Below are 20,032 nucleotides of genomic sequence, written 5' to 3'. Positions count from 1 at the left end.
GGCTGGTGAGCGCTCCCTGCCCCCCAGGGGCACGGATGTTCAAACCCTACCCAGTCATCTTCGGCATCAAGTACAGCTACAGGTGGGCCCCGGATCTCCTCCAAACCCCGGACAGGCTTGCGTTCTGTGTAGCCTAGGCTAGAAGGAGATACTCTTTCTCTCTCCTCGTGGTGTCCCTTCCCTTCCTCCTTTCCTAAGGAGATTTTGGCAGATGGACCCAGGGGCTGAGCCCGCCTCAACCACCCGAGCCCCAAGCTGAGAGCCTGCCTGGACCACGGAGAGAGGATAAGGCCCTTCTGGAGTGAATGACCAAACAAATGCTCTCATTTCTTTAGTTACTCAGGTTGAGCTTTTCGACCCTTCACTTCTCCTTTATGAGGAAGGACAGACGGGCAGGGGGAGATCTAGAAAAGCTGAGTAGGGCAATGGGGCGATTCCATTAGACTGAACCGGTCTGAGCCACAAGAAGGTGATTTCCTGGGGTGCAGCCCAAACAGTGTATCACGGACTACCACTGCGTTCAGTTGTACGTGATTTTAAAGAAATCCTAATTGCGGCCTTGGGAGGTTAGAAGACGGGCTCCTCGTCTTCTCAGCTTCCCACTTGCCCTCCACCTGTCGACTCACCCTGTTGGCCTCCACGTGGTGCAGCCGGAAGGCCTCCCCCGTGCTCTCGTTCACCACATCAAACTGGTGTCGGTAAGCCACACAGATGAGATTGTCACTCTCCTCGGTTGGCCCATCTACTAAGGTCATCACCGCGGGAGAGTCGGACAGACAGATCTCCTGTGTGGTTGATGATGATGTGGGGAGAAGGGGGTCAGGACACGGAGCAGCCATTTTCACAGCAACCACCCTCCCCGCTACCTGCTACCCCCCCAGCCCCCCCATCTAGTACGGGTTCCCTCCCTAGGCTCCTGCTGAGCCCTTTACTGGCAGGGAAGGTGGGGACAGAGAAGGAGGGGCAGAGATTGTGCCAGAATCCCCTCTCCCACGACCTGTCCTCAAGATGCCTGACAAAACCAAATCAACAGCATGACCCTCATTAGCGCCCAGAGAGTTCGGCCCTGTCCTGTGACTCAGTAATAATGGAATTATAATTGCTAACCTTGCTGAGCACTTAACACAGTGCTTAACACAGCACTTAACACAGCCCGGGACAGTTCTCACTGGATCCTCAGAATGACCTTATGAAGTAGGTAAGGCTATTTATTATTCTATTTTACAGATAAGGAGACTGAGGCTCAGAGGTCCACAAGGCTTGCCCACATTCGCAGAGTTTACAGGAGGGGGTAGCCAAGATTGGAGCTCAGGAAATCCGATTTCAGAGCTGATATGCCACAGAAATGCACGTGCTCTACAGAAATAGTCATTAAGATCGCTAATTACTATATTAAGAGGACTAACACCTAAATAGAGCAAGATTTTAACTTGTTTTAATGTCACTGTGATGGCAGTTCTGTCTGCCTAAATTGACTATTAGCAGAAAAGGATATGCATAATTCAGGAGGCTTTCACTCTGGCAAAAATAATTGCTTGGCTCACCTACAGGCAAAGTCGGCCCTGGGAGCCGATGTCTGACATGGTTCACACTTAACATACCCAAGTTTTTAAGAAAGTAAGAGATGGTAAGTGCAGGAAAGGGACCCTCAAGGAGGCTTCCCTCCAAGGTCCCACCCTTAGTGGATCTGCCAATCCTACCAGCTCGGGAAGGCAGGGTAGCTCCTTCCCCTTCTCTGGCCACCAAAGCCACTGTCATCTATTGCTAAGATCCTGCGTTAACCTCTTAATGTCTCCTTCTTTCCACTTGGCCCTCCCCCCCCATGCTCTTCTCTTTCGGGGCCAGAAAGGTATTTTTAAAACCTTCCACTGGCTGCCTCCTCTCACTCATAGTCGAAGCCAAAATCTTAGCGATGGCCTTCAGGGCTCTCTGTCCTTCCTGCCTTGTTCCCTCAGCTCCAGCCACTGTGGCCTCCAGATCGTGCCTTGAACAGGGCCTTGGGTCCTTAACTGGTTGCTCTTCTGCCCCAGAAGGGCCTTGGGTCCTTAATTGACTGCTTACTCCTTTCCCCAGATGTTCTCCTCATCTACCCCATATTTCCCTTGGATCTCTGCTCAAAGGCAACCTTTTCAGAGAGGGCTTCTGGGACACCCTTTCTAGAACAGATCCCCCTGTCCCCACTCCTTGTCTTCTCCTCCCTCAATTTGCTTTACTGTTATCCTCGGGACACAGAGAATTAGTTTCTCTTTTGTGTCATCTACACTAGAAAGTCATCTCCATGAGAAGGGAGACTGCTCACGGCTGTCCCCCTAGTGCCTAGAACAGCACCGGTAGGTGGCCCCTGGCATGAATGAGCTGGATAGAGTAGGGAAAAGCCCCGAAGCCTCAGTCCTCTGGGGAAACCAGGGCAGCAGGCAGGGTTTCCCCCGCTGGGTACTGACCTGCGAGACAACCCCCGTGGGTGACAGACCCTGGGTGGAACGAGAGGGTCGGCCTCCTAACACCTTGGCCGGGGGAGAAGGGATCTGAAGGGCGGACCTACCCGTATGTACTGGAATTCCTCCACAGGTGACTCCGACAGGGGGGACAGCAGGGAGATGCCGGCCAGCCCACCTGGCTTGTGTTTCCTCGTGATCAGGAGCAGTTTGTTCCGGATGGCGACGACTATCCTCAGCTCTCTGCTATGGTGAGTGTTAATGGCGTAGAGGTGGCAGCCTGGGGAGAGAGAGAAAGGATGCTGAACACGTGACAGGACCCTGGCAGTGCCCAGGCCTTGACAATGTGGGGACGCCTAAGGACCCTGGACACTGAGCATGACCCAGGGGGTGCCTGACCACGCTCCGGCCACCAGGCAAACAGAGCTGGGAAATACAAGTTAGGCTGAGTTTCAGGAAAATGAAGGAAGTCATAGTCCCTGTATTCTAGAGTTTGTGGTCTTAGCGTCACACTCATGACACCGTATGACTTAAAGCGACAGGTGAGCGGAGCTCCGGGAACCAGAGGCTAAAAGTCTCTCTTCACAGATCTGTGAACAGAACTCAACTTACCTTCAAAGCTCGTCACGCCAGGCCTAGACTTTCCTCTGGCCCTCTGCATGTTGGGCTACCTCTCAGGCTTCTCTTAGAGAAAGAGTCATGCTATCTTAGTGATGTTTCCGAGCAAAAACCAAACCAATAAAATCAAATTCCAGTGAGATCTGATCAGTCTGAGGGAGAAAAAGAATTGACCGAAAACCACCAAGATAACGAAGACTGTGGTCACCTTTTGTCTTCTCCAGCTTGTTGTCCCTGCAGTCACACCTGCTCTTCACGGGCTGTTTGCCCTCGATGGCCTTGTGCACAGCGCTGAGCCTGAAGACGAAGAGGCGGGCGTCTTTCCCTGGGGAGATAAAGAAGGCGCAGGAGGAGATGGGCGGGAAGACCGGAAGAGCGGATTGCGCAGGAAAGCAACTGCTACAGAACTAGGAGCTGAGGCGTTCTAGAACTGAGAAGAAACCCCACACTGCCTCTATCCAACAGTGCATTGAACACTGTGCCCCCCGACCCTTCTCCCTCCCTCCCTTCTGACGCCCCCACCCAAGAGAACAAAGGCCCATCCGGGGACCCTGAGCACCGGCCAACCACAAGGCAGTAGTTGGCATGATCCATGGGGTCCGACCACTGCGAGCCCCATGGTGGCCACAGAAGGCTACCGGCTTCCCTGCTCCCAGAGGACACCGCGGGGCAGGGAAGTATCACCTTTGTCTGCTCTGAGGATCAGGAGGTCCAGAGTCTCGAGCACATGCATCTGCTTCACCGGCAGGGTTTTGTCAAACACGGGCACTGACGGGAGGTCATCTGGAAGAGGAGACATGGTTCCCAGAATTGGACCCAGCCCACACTTTCAGAACCTATAAAACATGCCTGTCAGTGGTCCTGGACCCGAGTTCTTTCTAGGCAAGGAACATCAGCTTCTAGAACATTCGTAAGGTCAAACACTATTCTCTCAGCTCAGGGAGAAGGACTGACATTCCTTCCTCTCTACTGGAAACAGAGCAGCAGGGCCTAGAAACTATAATCTTCTCTTCAATATTCATCAAAGAAAACACATCATCTCTCCACCCCAGTTTTTACTTGGCCTTGTACCAAACGACTGAACAGCAAATTACAAAAAAAGGGAAAAAAAGCTTAGTCATTTCTCTTAAGTATTTTATTTTTATGTAATTTTGAAATCACATCACTTCTCAGGTTATTTTGGATATCTCTCCAGAAAGCAAAATAAAAATTTCCTGTTGAATTTAAAACAATAGAAACCCACCCTATTTCATGTCTATCTCTGTATCAACAAGAGTTTACCTACACATTTCCAGTATTTCTCTATAGAGAAATAGGAAATCTCCTTTTTAGACAAAAATAAGAGAGAAATGTTGACTAAGTTACCCAAATAACAGGAAAAAAAACTAATTGTAATGGGAACGATCAGGAAAAGTTCTGGTGAAGGGATGATCGAAGACACCGTAATGATATATAGGATTTGTTGTTAAGTTTACTCACTGGCAACTTACATTGCTAGCAAACACCTTGTTCCTGGGGGTCCCCAGGACAGAGAGGGCCAAAAGAAATACTAAGGCTCTTTCGTAAGCAAAGGTTCTGTTCTGAGCAGGAGGTAGAACCAGTGCAAGACAAAGAGGACATGGGATGGTGTAGACATTTCAGGCTGGATAAGTGGCTTTTTCTTTATCGGTGCTTTGTCTGACATTTAGGTCTTCAAGTACTCTGTTGTGAGTCTTGGTTTGGTTCTTTGGTTACCGTTTAGGTGCATGGGGCCCTGAGGGTCTTGGCTCTTCTAGAAATCAGCCTGGCTGGGAGTTTATTTCTCCCTGGATGGTGCCGGGGAGAGAGAAGAGCTTGCGTTGTTGGGACGGGGTTCCTAACTGCTTCCAAAGGGAAGATTCTCCTGCTCCTTGCCGGCCTGTGTGGGCTCTGGATCTGTCCAAGCACAGAGCCGGCCAAGCTCTTGTTAGACAGAGGGCCTTGTTCTGGCTCCCCTACATTCTTTCTGCAAATGTAAATTCTATTCTATGCTCAGGCTTTGTGCTTCTGTTGGGGACAGATATGAATTTTCAAAACATGGGATGATCACTCCGATACCAATCATCATACCTGACTAAATAACTATGGTTATTTCATTTTTAAAAATATTTATTTATTTGAGAGAGAGAGAATGCAAGTGGGACAAGGGGCCCAGGAGAGGGAGGGGGACGCAGACTCCACGCTGAACAGGCAGTCCGACTCTAGGCTCGATCTCACCACCCTGAGATCATGACCTGAGCCAGAACCAAGAGTTAGATGCTTAACTGACTGAACCACCCAGGCATCCTGGTTATTTCATTTTGTGAGCAGCAGCTCACATACACAGAGGGCATCCTGCGTGTCAGGTCTCAGGGCTGAGCGCTTTGCATGTTATTAACTGAAATGTCCGAAGAACCCGCTTAGGTAGGAACTACTAATACTCCCACCTAACAGACAAGGACCTGAGGCTCAGACATGCTAATAACTCGTCTAGAGTCACGCGGGGACCCAGGTCCGTGCGGGGACAAAGCCTATGCTCTTAGCCTAAAGGCAGCACGGCAGCCCCGTGGATGGATGGGGCCACCGCACGAGCAACAGTACTGGAAAGAATTCATAAATGACAGAAGCACTTCGTTTGATATTGAAGACAGAGGGATACTGTGTAGCAGCACACCTGTGTACAGAATAAATCAGCATTTATTCTCCGTCAAATCTTTCTCAGGTGGCTGAACAAGTTTATACATAGCCAGGAACGGAGAGGAAGCAAGGATCTGAGAAAGTGACAGGTGACTTTAATGACTCTTCTGTAGCAATGTTTTCCTTCTTGTCATCTCTTTATGAAGCAGGGATCTTTTAGAGCCCATTTTTCTATTACTGCAAACCCAAAACAAATGGTCATGGCATCTTCTATCTGTGTGTCTCCCTTCAAAGTAGCTTTTGCTACACTTAGAATACAAAGGACCTTGAGTTTTAATGATGACCTTGACAGGAGCAGACTCTCAAGGGGGTAGGTCTAATGAAATCAGGCAGACGCTAATGGGATAGAGTGGAACGTGGTCCGAAAGGAAATGGAGAGATTCACTCGTGGAAAAGATTCATAATGTGATTAAGTATCAACAAGAAAAAGGTAAACAAAGAAGTAACGAGCGCATTGGGGCTTCAAAGTGCAATGAGGAATACAAAGAAAGCCTGAAGGGCTATTCTCTTCTTAGAAAAGCAAACGGGGTAGCAGAGCTGCACACCCAGGGAATGAAAACAATAATCTGAGAAATAAACCCAAGCTCGTGGGGGGTGTATACAGCTACCATCTGTGTTCCACCACTTCCCCCAAGTTGGAAGAAAAGAGCTTCCTGGCACAGCACAGGAATCCTTAAATTTAACATCTCCATTAAATTTTGGATTCAGAAAATGAAAATTTCAGAAGGGGATTTGGTAATGTTGGTTTTGATTTTACATTTAAAAACCAGGAGCTGACTCAAAGAGAATTAGGTTGTTTTTTAGACAAGCCTCACAAAGAGCCATTATAAAGCATATTTTCTCAATCCTAAAAACAACAAACAGTTAGAATATAACTCCCTTTTGATCAAAACATGTCTCATAATTATTTGCCCAGGACTGTATTTTTGGAAACCTGTGTTAAGGTAAAGACAGTAACATGGGTAGAGTTTAATTTGATTTTCATAAAATGTAGTTGGTTTAGTGGACAGAGTGCTGGATAAAAATCACCTCTGGGTTCCAGTGCAGATGTGCTACTAACCAGCTGTGTGATCTTGGGCAAGACACACAGTTTCTTTTGTTTCTTCATCCATAAAACGAAGAGATGAAGAAACGAGACTATACATCTAAAGCCTGGTTGTGTTTGTTCGTTTTTAAGATTTTATTTATTTTTTTGACAGAGAGATCACAAGTAGCCAGAGAGAGCGGGGGAAGCAGGCTCCGTGCTGAGCAGAGAGCCCGGTGCAGGGCTTGATCCCAGGACTCTGGGATCATGACCTGAGCGGAAGGCAGAGGCTTAACCCACTGAGCCACCCAGGCGCCCCGGTCATGTCCTTTTGATGGCTGATCTGTGGTGACAGGAACTGACCACCTCCCCAGGCACACTGATCCACTTGATTGTCAAAAAGTTTGATTTTATGTTAAGTTGGAATCTCTCTTCCTGTCAAATCTTTCTGTTTCTATATGCAACAAAACTGGGTTATCTAAGATTCTTCTTACTTGTTTTGGACACAAGACACTTTTTGAATCAGAAACATTAAAAAGAGAGCGAGAAAGAGAGAGAGAGAGAGAGAGAGAGAGAGGAAGAGGATGTCCCTGAGATAGGAGATGTTGATTTAAGGTAAAATGTTAGAATCATGATAGGTATTGGCCAAAAAGGAGATTCTTTCTGCGGGTCATTATATGTCCATGGACTAATCAGATTCGGGGCAGGCATGAACCCGTCATGCACGACTCACCCTGTGGCTTGCTCGTTCAGAATATATCCCCTCTGCTTGTCCTGAAAAGAAGGGGTTAATTTTATAAGGAAAGGAAAACTTCGCTAACCTCACTGCTGATGACACATTTATCTATAGGGAGTTGACTGGCTGTCACACGTCTCAGAAGCCCTACAAGTTACACAAATGAAGACATTTGAAGGAGCAGCTACTCACTAACCGTCCACTAGCAAGACACCAGCATCCGTGGAAACCAGCAGGGCCTGGCCCCAGGGATCCGCACACACGGCTTCATGAGGGAAATTACTGCAGAAACACTGGGGCTCCCAAGGCTGCAAGGCAACAAAAGCATCAGAAAGTAAGTGTACCAGAAAGGATATCCTGCGGTCCCTTGGAGAGAAACGTATGGTACACCGCCTGAGACCACAGCTCGGGAAGCTAAACAGGCCCTAACCTCAGTTACCTCTCTTTCTGTTTTTTTTTTTTTCTTATCTTTTTAAAAAATATTTTATTTTTAAGTAATCTCTATACCCGACATGGGGTTCGAACTCATGAATTGAAGATCTAGTCGCACGCTCCACCAACTGAGACAGCCAGGTGCCTCTCAGTAAACTTTCTTAAGAAGAAAAGTCTTTCAAATACATATGCAGCAGGAAAAGAGGGAAGGCACAGGCTGTAGGCACGATGACGTGTCTCCATATGCAATAATCCTCCTTACGAGCCGCCAAACCATTGGTAACGTCTTCCAAGCAAACATTTTTCCTTAATACCTGAAGTTGGACCAATTACAGCCTATTTTTTGAAAACTTCACAGGAGCTCATCACTAAAGGAAGACCCATGTAACTCTTAAAAAAAAATCAGATCTGTGCTGCTGACTCAGTAAAATTACGAAGGCGTACACAAGATAAGAAGTTGATATTGCCTTAACACGAAAATGCTTACTGACCCACTTAAGGCTACAAAAGCTTAAAGAAAAAAAAAATAACATGTTTATTAGAATAAGGGAGGGGCTGCCTGAAACGGGCTCAGGCATCCACACGATGTAGTCATATCGTGTGCGCTCTTGCCTTTCGTCTCATACCTGGTTCAGGCATCAGGGTTAGCCCTCCCTTAGGGCTGCCCCAGAGCTGTATGGGGACGCCCGGAGCCAGGAGGCTTGGTCTCGAAGGACAGAGATGTTTTGGGAGCTTATCAGGGACAAGTCAAAGATTCACATTTGCAGATTTACTCTCAGTCAGACATGCTCCCTGGGGGTGGTACAAGACCCTGTGTTATGCACGTGTGTATGCACGTGTGTGTGTATGTGTGTGCACATGGGGGTGTGTGCGTGCACTGGGGGAGTCCATGTTTGCATACTGAAAGTAGAAGTGGTGGCAGTGAGATCACCTTCCAGGAGAGAAGGATGTCATTTGGGATGAGGGTAAATACGTGTGCACTACCGCTGTCTTAGAAAAGTATGCTGTCACTTTAAGAAACTCACAAGCCTCCAAAGAAATCTTCTAATTGCTAAGATAAGGCTTGGGCCATTCTGGAAAGATCACACAAAGAAAGTGGAGACATTTTACAACCTGGAAATGGTGACACAAGCGCAGGCCATTAATTAGAATGGCATTTCCCTAAGAAGATGTCTGGAAATTCTGACTTTGTGACTTATAGCAGGTGGACATGAAGAAAAGCAAAGCCACTGTAAAGGCCAACTGGGAGACAGACCCAGACGTCTGAGCATTAGGTAACACCAAGACATAAAAACCAACTGTTAATAACAAAATGTTCTCTGAGCAGAGAACACAAATTTAGAATACTTAGGCAGACAGGGGTTCAAAGAGGGTCCTAGAGGATCCAGAGAGAGCTTGAGGAGGTGTGGGAAGCCCTGAAATTGTATTAAAAATGTTGTGTACATGTGTTATCCATACATTTTAATGGGCTAGTGTATGTGTGTGTGGGGGGGTGACCACTGCTTTCCTGGGTTCTCAAAGGGGCCGGGGACTCCAGGCTGCCCAAGGACACCATGTATGTAGTATTAGTGACAGAAACCCAGAGCTGGTCCCACAGAGGCTCCACTCTGAAGACTGATGGCATTTGCCACTGCACTGGACTCCCTTCTGCCAAGTGAGGGGCTTGGTGTAGAGTCTGTAGGGCAAGGATGGGGCCTTAGAGCATGGGACCCTCTAAGAACATTAATACAGAACATGGACTGATGGGTGCCTAAGAGGTTGACAAAGCCTCTTCTTTGGAAATAAGACACTCTTGGGAGCAGCATGTGGGACTCTGGCCTGCTTGGAGGCAGCTGCACAGAAGTCCGTGAGGGCCTCTAGGTCAGTGTTTCTCCAAGGCAGGCCTGGGGCCCACTGGTAGGTTCTGAATGGATAGAAAAAAAATCAAAGTTCTTGCTTTGCTCTTTACCAGCAAACAAGTTACACTTCCACAGACTTTCATTTTTATGGATGTCTAAGAACTTCTTTTCAAGGTTACTAAATCCTGCTGGAATCTGGTATTTATAGAGCTCTTGGAAACACTGTGGTTTCTACCATTCACACAAAGAGCCGATAGTGGGAATTTATGCAACCTTTGGAAAAGATGCTTTGCCATCAGTCTGCTCTTAAATTGGTTGTGGTTTTCTAGCATCAGTTGTATTTTGGGCTAATCATTTCCCGGAAACCAGGCTTTAAAGAGAGTGTAAGTCAGATACAAAGCATTTCTACCTTTATCATTAAAGTAAAAGCAATCATAACTCTTTTGCTTTTATAACGGACACTTCTCTAGTCATGCACTGTCTGCGGGTTTGTTCCACGTAGCGAACTTTGACATACTTGGAACACAGACATTGCTAGGGACATAGAGATTTGTTTACAATACAAAATCATGCGCACGGTACGTTTCTGGGTGGCCAGTTTATCGTCTGCTCTTCTCCTCCTGATCACCACCTCGTTTTTTCCCCCAAGGGAAGTGGAGGTGAGAAGTAGATACACGGACCACATCATTTCTGGGGTGACTGAATGAACGATAGAGGAAGCAGTGGTTTCTCGGCTGTGGTCCTCTGACCAGCAACAACAGCATCGCCTGGGAGCTCGTTAGAAATGCAGTCTCAGGGCTCACCCCAGACCTACTGAATCAGACATTAAAAAGGGGATGATTGTAGTATACACAAAACCTGGAGACACACGGCGCTAGAGCTTTGTGGAGTGTGTCCAGGCACCACAGGAGAGCTTGTGAGAAATGCACAATCTTGAGCCTTCTGCGGAGCTGCAGCATCAGAACACGCATGTGGTTGAGATGTACGGGCGCTCTGTACGCACACAAGGCTTGAGCACTGCCCAGCCCCGTCCGCCTCACCAGGCCTGCTCCAGCAGCTCTGCTCCCGTTAAGCGAGCAAAGGCAACACACACTATGGAAACAGGGGGGCGGTTCTCCCTAAATGCTACTCGACTTTATCTGGGGCTTTCCCTGGGGACTCTGCAACAGACAAGCTCATCTCTCCCGCCTGTCCCACAAATCTCTAAGAAGCGCAATAACTTCACTCACGACAAAGGACCTTCACAGGTGAACTTGAGAGTAGCATCAACTCACCTCTTTTTTACAGATCCCCGAAGCCACCAAACTTGATGGAGCGTCCCCTCTCACGATGGACTTCAGTTTCAGTGCCTTATAGAACAGAGATCTCTTTTAAAGTTCGTTATGAGGCAGTAAAAGAACCGCAGGCCCAACAAATGTGATTTGAAAAAAATTCTTTTAATAAAATAGGAGCCATTTTAGATTACAGTTTAGGGTTCCCATACTGCCCTCTCACTGAAGCTAAGAAATGCAGCTTAATGGCAATGTCCCAGCCTGAAGGACCCCATCCTGTCATTTCAACTCATGGGTATCTCAGGGCAGTGATTCCTACACCGGGAGACTGAAAACACGCCCAGGTCCCTCCTAAACTTCATGATTCAGAATCTCAGAAAGCGGAGTCAGGGTGCCTTCAAACAAGGACCTGCGTCGGAGAGCCCCTGTCACAGTGCACCTGTTTGGGGCTAAGTTACTTTTGCCCTTAAGCTTTCCTGGGTCACGCTGCTTGGTTCTTCCCTTTGGGTCAGAATCCTAGCCGCAGCTGGCAGCTCTCCTCCTTCGTGCTGGGACAAGGGATAAAGACAGAAAGCTGGGTCACCTCCCAGAATGGAGACATCTGAACGTCGTATGGGAGTGAGGCAAAGCAGGAGTGATTTCCTCCAGAATCTGGAATAAGATGCTACCTGGGAGCCACCTAACTCTGAGGATTGCTTCCAAGTAGCAGAGCGGGAGCTCGGGTGTGCCTACTCCTGCCAGGGGAGTTCAAGGTGCTTTCCCTACACGGACTCCTTGCTCTTCAGAAATTCCTCAGGAGGGAGGCAAATGGTATATGCTCCCTTGACAAGAGGGAGCCCCATCTGGGCCTTATGGCCTCCTGCCTGGAGGCAGCGGCACCCCTTCTTCAACAGAAGGCTTTGCTCCCACTCCCACCTGCAGAGAACCCTGCCTACGTGATTATAAAAAATCTCACTCCTGGTTTCCACAGTTATCCTGAGAGAAACTACAGAGCTTCTGCAGGAGTACATAGACAGGAAACTCCTCACAGGCAGGCCATCTGGTGCGGATGGGGCTCCCAGCTGCACATCTCGCTGAAGAGAATTCAGAATAAAACCCACCTGCCCTATTCTGACAAATTCCGCCTGGCGGGCCTCCTCTTTCTTCCGTGCGGACTTGGGTGACTCCGGTAAGACGTCACTAAAAGACCGTCTATTGAGCATGTTCTAGGAAAGAGAAACAAGTTACGAATTCCAGAAACGGTTGTCGAGTCTCATCCCCTGGCTTCTCTTAACGCACAGACCAATCTGTCCAAATGCTGTTTTAACTCTCTGTGCTCATTCGCTCCTCAAGCCTGCACGGAGCATCCCTCACGGGCCAGGGCTGGTGCTAGACGCCGGGGGTAGAAGGCCAGCGGGTGGAGAGTGAGGGTCGCACCTTGACCGAGAGCACTGGCTTTGGAGTCAAGCACGCAGAAGCTCCGGGGCTTGCTAGCTTCCGGGGTGTGATGATGGAGTCACCGCGGGGCACAGCTCTAGGACACTGTTCACGTAGAGCAACCCCCTCCCCGCCGGGACAAGGCGTCCAGAATTCAAGGTGAACAGTACCCCTGGGGCTGTGCGACACCGTGGCCTTCGCAGTAACGTTGGGCAAGTGAGTTAATTTTGGAGTCTCAGCGTCTTTGCGTGGCTGATACCCGTCTCCCAGGCGTGTGATGAAGATCATGCAGGCAGGTGCGTGCAAGAGGCTGGGCACAGGGCTTGGGCACACGCTCAGTAAACAACAGTTCTCTTCTGGGGTGTAGTCAGAGAATGGGCACGCTCCTTCATCAGCAAGCCCTGACTGGGTGCCTGCTCCTCTGGCACACGTCGGGGGTGGGGAACACAGTCCTTGTCCTTGGACAGCACAGCGTAATGGCAGAGACAGAGCGAGGAGCTGATTACGTAGTTGGCACATGGGAGAACGTCTGTGAAGGGGACGCACAGACGGTATCTGAGAGCATCTAATGGGGGGGCTTGGCTTCCACAGGGGGCTGGGGAAGGCCTGCGTCAGGCATCCATGCTTCAGCTCAGACCTGAGGGGCACTGTGTCCTCATCTCGACACCCTCTCTGCACCCCTCCCTGACTTTAGGGGAATAAAAGAATTGACAGGTGAGCAATTATGTCTGGCTCTTTAGTGCCCTGGAGTTAGTCTGGCCGAATCCCTGAGAGCAGATAGGGTGAACCGGCCAACTGGAGGTCAAGGGGTACCCTATAAAATGGTGATGCTCACGGTGCCCAAGGGAAAGGACCATATGAGCACCCGCTCATTAAGGATAATTTCATCTCCGCACCTGAGCACCTGAACCCCGCACGCCATTTATTTACAAGCCTCGCTGGCAGGGCCTTTTGTTGGAGGTTGTGAATGCAAGGGGCCTAGGGGAGTCTCCCTGTTTGTTCTGTGCTTCCCTGTGGCAGGTAGCAACCGCTTCCGAACAGCCATGCTATCACTCTGCATCAATGAGCCCAGGGAATCCAGTGATCTCTCACTGAGTCTGGAGGCCTCCAAGGAGCTCGGGTGCCCCTCCAGGTACTGAGGTGGCACTGGGTCCCCTCCGTGTGGAGATACCTCCAGCCTAGGAAATGTCTGGCACAAAGCAAATCTGCAGTAAATGTAAAGGCTTGTTTCAGGTGCTTGAACATGGGGCTAGCCAGTAAAGCTCCAGAAACCCTCGAAAAGCTCCCAGTGTCTCTCCAAAATCCCCACTCTCAGTTGTCCCTCAGCTCTATGGCACCGGTAGTGTTGAGTAGTGTCACCGAGGACAGCCACCCCAAAAAAGCACTCTCCAGTGCTCTAGGGATGGTGGATTGATGCTCACGCCCCCCTGCACCTCCATGTCCACAGGCCTGTGATTTCTGCCAATCACTTTCCTGCATCTGGACATTTAGCCGTCTCTTGTGGCTACAATGAAAGCATGGCTGTCAGTCCTGTGGCCACAGCCTCAGAGACCAAGGCGGCTCTTTGGCTCTCCTAACCAGGACTCATCACTAGGACTTGTGTTCTCAGCTCCAACCCATGAGGAGGAAAGAAGACCACGGACCCAGGGTTACCTTATGCAAATCTGGCATCAAATCCTGGTATAAAGATCGAATCAACATATCCAGAGTACGTCGACGTTTCTGGGCAAATGTTGGGGTTTCCAAAGTGGCTTTTTCACCATTAATTACTAAAATAAATCAAGTTATAAAGGGAGTTACAAAAATTGACTGGCTGTCAAAGAATGTTCTTCTCAAGGAAACTCCTCAGTGAACACCACCCACTTCCCTAATACTGGTGTTACCATTGGTGCGGCCCTTCCTTCACGGAAGAATGCTTAAAAACTCTCTAAATTTCTCTGTACAAACCCATAGTCCATAGGTATGTCTGTCTTACTTTTCCTGTTAGACTGTAAGCTTCCTTAGCAGACGGTATGTACCTAATTAGAAGATTGCGTACACACTGAACCCATCCCCGTCCACCAATTCTTCCTCCCATCCATCCATCTACCCATTTACCCAACATTCTAAACACACTCCTCCAACACATGGGCCCAACCATCAGGATGCCATTCCACAGGATTAAATATATATTCGCTACATTTTGTTAAGAGAAGTAACAATTGCCTAACAGAGTACTGGGATTCTTACCCTAGTGGAAGTTTCTTCTGGGAAAGAAAGCTGGTGATTAGTGGGCTACGGATACTAAGAAGCAGTAAAGTGAAATGTCCAAGTCCACGTTCAAGCACAAAACAGAAAGTGCACACGACCAGGTCTGGAGCTTGAAGTCAAGGCAGTTATGGGTTTGAATCCCAGCAGTGCTGCCACACTCTTAAGTAAATTATTTGGCTTCTTGGGGCCTCATTTTTAACCCTGTAAAATGGATGTCACCTTGTTTCCTTATAAGGTCACTGTAAGAATTTAAGTGATATAATACATATAAGGAATTAACTGAATAAATATGAACTCTTATTTTTCTCATAGGAAGGGCCAAAGGAAGGACAGTGTTCACTGACTGAAAAAGGAACTTCTTGGGCTCAGACATTTCCTAGAAAGGATCTGAGAGGTGGGGGCAAGCTGGGCTTGTCTGCGGCAAGACATCTCTTAAGGAATGTAAACTGCATGCACTTAAGGCATGCCTACTATTTTCTCTAATTCTGTGATTGTGAATTTTTTGTTTGAGGATATTTTCTCCTCAGTACCCCGGTGTGGGGAGGGGCATTTAAAATGACCCGTTGGGCCAAATAAGGGAGGGGAAAGTTCAAAAGTTTTGTTGAAAACCCATTTCCTGTTATCTTGGAGTTTCCTGCCTGGCCCTCTTCCTCCTTCCTGCTGCCTCCACTTTGAATTCAAAGAGACCTGGCTTCTACCTTTTCTCTCAGTCCAGCAACTCCTCCTGGTCCATCCTGGCCCCATGCTCCAACCCTTTAACACCCTTCTTCACAGCCCACAGCCTGGGCTCTTCCACGTTATTGACCTGTGCAGGTTTTCAACTGTAGATCAAGCCTTCGCTTCATTCCACCCAAGTGTCCACCGAGCCCCGAGCCTCCGAGGGGGCTCCTCAAAGTCACTCTGTTGACTGACTCAGTTTAAATCAGCAGATAACACTCATCAGCTGGGTTCTCAGGTTGCTGAGTCATCTTTAACCAGGATTCAATGGCTCCAGGCCTGCAGCAGCCCCTTCCCTTGCTAGGGGCATTCTGCAAAGACTGCTTACTTCCTAAGCCCACACCCCTTCCAAGACCCTCCCCATTCCTAGCTGCTAAAGCTCTCTGTTGCTGACTCTTTGTTTCGGGTCTGTTCCTTGCTCTCCACCAGATCCATCCTCTGGACTTGAAACACATGGACCCCCATTTTAAGACACAGACAATTTCACATACAATTTTGGATCTCTGTCTCGTTTGGAAAACTTGGACTATCTGGCAGCACTGGGAACATGCCCCTGAGTGGGGTTTGCAAGCTGAACTTCCAGATGTCATAACTAAGGGCTATTCTGGGGAGGGATGTAGCTGAGCTCTTGTGGTTCAGAAGATGGGGGGCATGGGGTCAGGTAGGGTCTTATCACTGGAGCTAAAATGTATGCTCACCAGCTAGTGAAGCCTGGATGGTCAGGTTCTGTATGATCCTATCCATATTCTCTCTGTCCGTCTGTCTTCTCCCTTCCCCATGCCCCCCCCAACTTGCTAACAACTCCCCTTTCCCTAAGTACACACCCACATAACCACCCTTTTTGTCCCACCTGCTTCCCGCTCTCCAACAAAGACTCAGATACACACGTAGCTAGAGATTCAGAAATGGCCATATCAGAAGCCTGGGCAGCAAAGCAAATTGGAGGCCCCTGTATCGTGAGCAGGTGAGTGTAGATAAACTTCAAGGCGGGTGAGCAGCATGGTCGATACAGACTGGGACACAGGAGAAGACCTACATAACACTACCAGAAAACCGAATGTTTCTCATGAAGAATTAACAGAACGTGGAAGGGGATCAACGTTTAAACAATGAGATTTTTCTTAGACAGCGTCCTTGGAGGATCTGAAGACATGTGTTCTGATATAGAACAAGTTGCAAAAAATTTTCAAAATAGAAACTTACGTTTCACCAGCAAAAAGTCCCTGAATTCCTGGTGGTCTGTAAACACCGGTGGGGATGGCAAGGGGGGGCCAAAGAGTGGTACACTTTCTTCCGAAAATATTTTCAGCCTATGTGGAGAACATTTCAGAATTATTTGGTTTTTCTTCAAAGATCAGCAATATTCAGACCTTACATTTATTCAGTTGCCTATGTGATATGTCAAGAATATTCATTCCATAAGAGAAGTGCCATCTCTGGGCTGTCAGAGGCTCAGCCACTGTGAGGCTCTCCCAGGAGGGAGAGGAGGGTAGAGGCCAAGTCTTCCTGCATCCTTCATGGTCCAACCTACCAAGCTGCGGGCAAGGTCAGGAACACCAGGAATAATAGAGAAGGCCACCACTGAGCACTCCTTAAACACCAGGCAGCATACTTGGTATTTTAATATATAGCATCAACCGATCCTCATCAACCTGCCAAGGGAGTAGCATTACCTTTATTCTGTCCTATGGATGAGGCCTGCGACTCTGAGAAGATAAACACTTCTTTCAAATTCAGGAAGTTAATAAGGGACAGAGCCGGAATTCCAAACCGAATCTATTTGGCTCAAAGTTCACATTCTTTTCACATCACAATTCCCTTTTAACAGATTAATTTTTGAGAACAGAGGAATACATGGGCTAGGACGTGGCCTAGGAAAGGGGGTGCTCTGGTCAAGATCAAACATGGCAAATTTGTGCCCGTTTTAGGGTACAATAAAATTCCAAACTGACCCTGACCCTTGGGTCTACTGCACAGGGCAATACTATATGGAACAAGTTTTTCCCAAAGAGATGATGGCCTTGAAGAAAGTTCTGTTAGGTGAGGACACTCACATCAAATCAATCAACAAATACATTATATCAAGAGTCACCAAATGGATGCTAAATTAACAAGTAAACATGAGAATGAGAAGAAGCAACCGAGAGAAAGTCATCACCTACCTGTAATTGTCATTTTGTTGATCATACCTCACTAAGGCAAAAATATCTGTGGTGGTGGTTAAGGAAATTAATCAACAACACCAAAACTCACTGTCGATGGCTTGTGTCTTGAAATCCCTTGTGCAGAATCATCCTAGACCTGCACTTTTGTGCTCAAGGCATCTGTCACTCTTTGGTGGAAATGGAGCCTTGACTTCTTTAAGAGACAGCTCAGGAAGACATAAGACATAAGTTCGACCTCTGTGTGCTCATCCTCTGGGGAAAGAGCTTAATCTCCCAATCTGTCAGGAAAGCAATGTACATACAGCTACTATTCAGCTAAGCAGGCAACCAGGTAAAAAGAGCAATTCCTTTGCTTGGAAATACAAAACATCCCACTATGAAATCAGACATAGATTTCCTCTCACCCATTTTAAAAATAAAAACAATTTAAATATTTCCACCACACACCTTCCCTCTCCTTCTGGCTTTGACAGTGCAGTTGATGGCAGCCTCTCAGCTCAAACTAGTTGTCTTGTGTCAGGTGCGTGGAGCCTAAAATACCTTGTCCAGCTTTCCTTCTCCTATTCCTCCTTCTCCCCTGCCAGCTCCCACCCTCAGCTTTCCTTTGCCAGGGCTGAAAGGCCATCAGTCCCTCAAAGTGCTTCCATTCCTGCACTCAGAGGAAAGAATCTGCATGAACTCTCTGCCTGTCCCTTTCCAGAAACAAATGTGTCAAGCCCCAAATCTAAAAGTTACAACTAAAGGAATTTCTAAACACAATGATCACCTCTCAGTCACTTAAAGAGCCACCTCCCTCGCACCCCCTGCATGGTACTTGGAGAAAACTTCTGTTTTACAAGAACTGCTACAGGAAATGGGAAACAGGAGCCCTAAATCCCAGGGAATGGAGGAAGATATCACACAATGAGCAGGGACAGGAGCAAAAACCATTATTATTGAAGTGTAGGTGCTTATACTTTTTTTCCCCTGCTCTCCTGGAAGAAATTTGGCCATTCTCCACTTTTAAAGAACTTACATGCTATATTGTTAGGTTACAATGAATAAGTCAAAGCAGGCAGAGCAATCCATTTCCAGACCTGATAGGTGACAATGGTCCTGTCTCCCACCATTTTTACTGGAGTTTCCAGGGAACATGAATATCTAGACCAGAATTTATCCTGAAAATGCCCGATAGCTGCCTTTTATTCATTGTGTATAACCTATGGAGACACCGGGATTGGGTCTCACTGTTGTGGCCTGTGACCCAAAGCAACAAGGCCATGATGGCCTCCATCAGGCTTGCCAAGCTCATGTCCCGTGTCTGTCTGACCGAGCTGAGCCTGGACATTACAGAGAAGGTCAGCAGGACTCTGCCAGTGGGACGGGCCAAGCAGGGATTTAAGGAAGCAGAGGGAAGAGCGAGTGAAAATATGATTAATTCCATCATTCCTTAAATTTCAAGAGGTAATGCAGTAGCTATCTCCAGGATTTAGAATCAACAAAGAAACATTATTTTGGCTTTTTATTTTAACTTGCAAATTTTTACTTAACTAAATTTAGCTGAATTCTAATAACTTCAGTTCCATTCAAATTTTTATTTAAAGCAGATTTCTCCAGAGGGTTCACTACCTATGATTCTAGGTCATTTACTACTGATGGATGGTAGGTGGTTTCCCTTACTTCATAGACTACCTGAGGAAAGGAAAGAGATTCTAGAAGCCTAGAATTCGCTGAGAATGAATCCATCCATTATACCAGTGGACGGGGGAAGAGGAGGGCAGAATATAACCCCAAGGTAAAAGTCCAGAATAGTGGCTCCAAAAATCTAGCGATGCAAAACAACCACGACAAGCAAGTCAACTATCAGATTCGTTTTGAGGGTCATTTTAGTCCCATGAGGCCAACCAACAGCTCACTAAACTCATTCACACAGGTCCAGGATACGTGTAAAGTGGGAGCGGATCATGGAAGGCTTAAAGGCAGGAGAAGGCTCCTCTCCCTCCTGGAACACAATGGTGACGATGTCATTTCCAATGTGGCGCTTCCTCTCCACCTAGATGTAAGCATAAGTAACGTCATGAAGGAGGTCGCTCAAATGTGATAGATTCACAGGGTTAAAACACTAACGCACTATGGCAAACTGCAAAGATCACATAGCCCTACACTTCCGCCATCTTTAACTTCTTGCCTCTCATGTTTTACCAACCCGGCATCCACGTTCTCCTATCCATCTCCTCTGCTCCCTGCCCAATGCTGATCTGCATTTCCTCTTGTCTTCCCTTCTGCAGCAGCCTCCTGACTAGCTTCCTTGCCTCCGTTCTCTCCCATTTTGCTGCTCTGATTGTGCCCACCTTCACTCCTGCTTCATCTCCTTAGCCTGATGTTCAAGGGCCCCAGACAAGAGGCTCTGTGTCAGAATTCCCTGGGGAGGGGGCTTCAACATGTACGCATTTATAA

General features: G+C 47.8%; 1 protein-coding gene across 7 annotated transcripts in view; it reads right to left on the bottom strand.

Moving 5' to 3' along the window:
- The window catches only part of GARNL3 (GTPase activating Rap/RanGAP domain like 3), a 142,974-nt gene that overhangs the window by 21,115 nt on the left and 101,827 nt on the right, over positions 1–20,032 (bottom strand). For all 7 annotated transcript variants that reach the window (XM_032865905.1, XM_032865906.1, XM_032865903.1 and 4 more), the window contains 11 exons: positions 19,520–19,628; positions 17,594–17,639; positions 16,635–16,741; positions 14,118–14,233; positions 12,149–12,253; positions 11,052–11,126; positions 7,704–7,815; positions 3,738–3,836; positions 3,262–3,378; positions 2,543–2,715; positions 627–785 (listed from right to left, as the gene is read on the bottom strand). In XM_032865905.1, coding sequence (XP_032721796.1) covers positions 627–785; positions 2,543–2,715; positions 3,262–3,378; positions 3,738–3,836; positions 7,704–7,815; positions 11,052–11,126; positions 12,149–12,253; positions 14,118–14,233; positions 16,635–16,741; positions 17,594–17,639; positions 19,520–19,628 — 1,218 coding nt within the window. The remainder of the gene's footprint in view (positions 1–626; positions 786–2,542; positions 2,716–3,261; positions 3,379–3,737; positions 3,837–7,703; positions 7,816–11,051; positions 11,127–12,148; positions 12,254–14,117; positions 14,234–16,634; positions 16,742–17,593; positions 17,640–19,519; positions 19,629–20,032) is intronic.

This window comes from Lontra canadensis, unplaced genomic scaffold (genome assembly GCF_010015895.1).
Source record: "Lontra canadensis isolate GAN:19392208 unplaced genomic scaffold, GSC_riverotter_1.0 scaffold30, whole genome shotgun sequence".
NCBI lineage: Eukaryota > Metazoa > Chordata > Mammalia > Carnivora > Mustelidae > Lontra > Lontra canadensis.
Note: the sequence above shows the minus strand (reverse complement) of the source record. Positions and strands in the feature narration are given on the sequence as shown.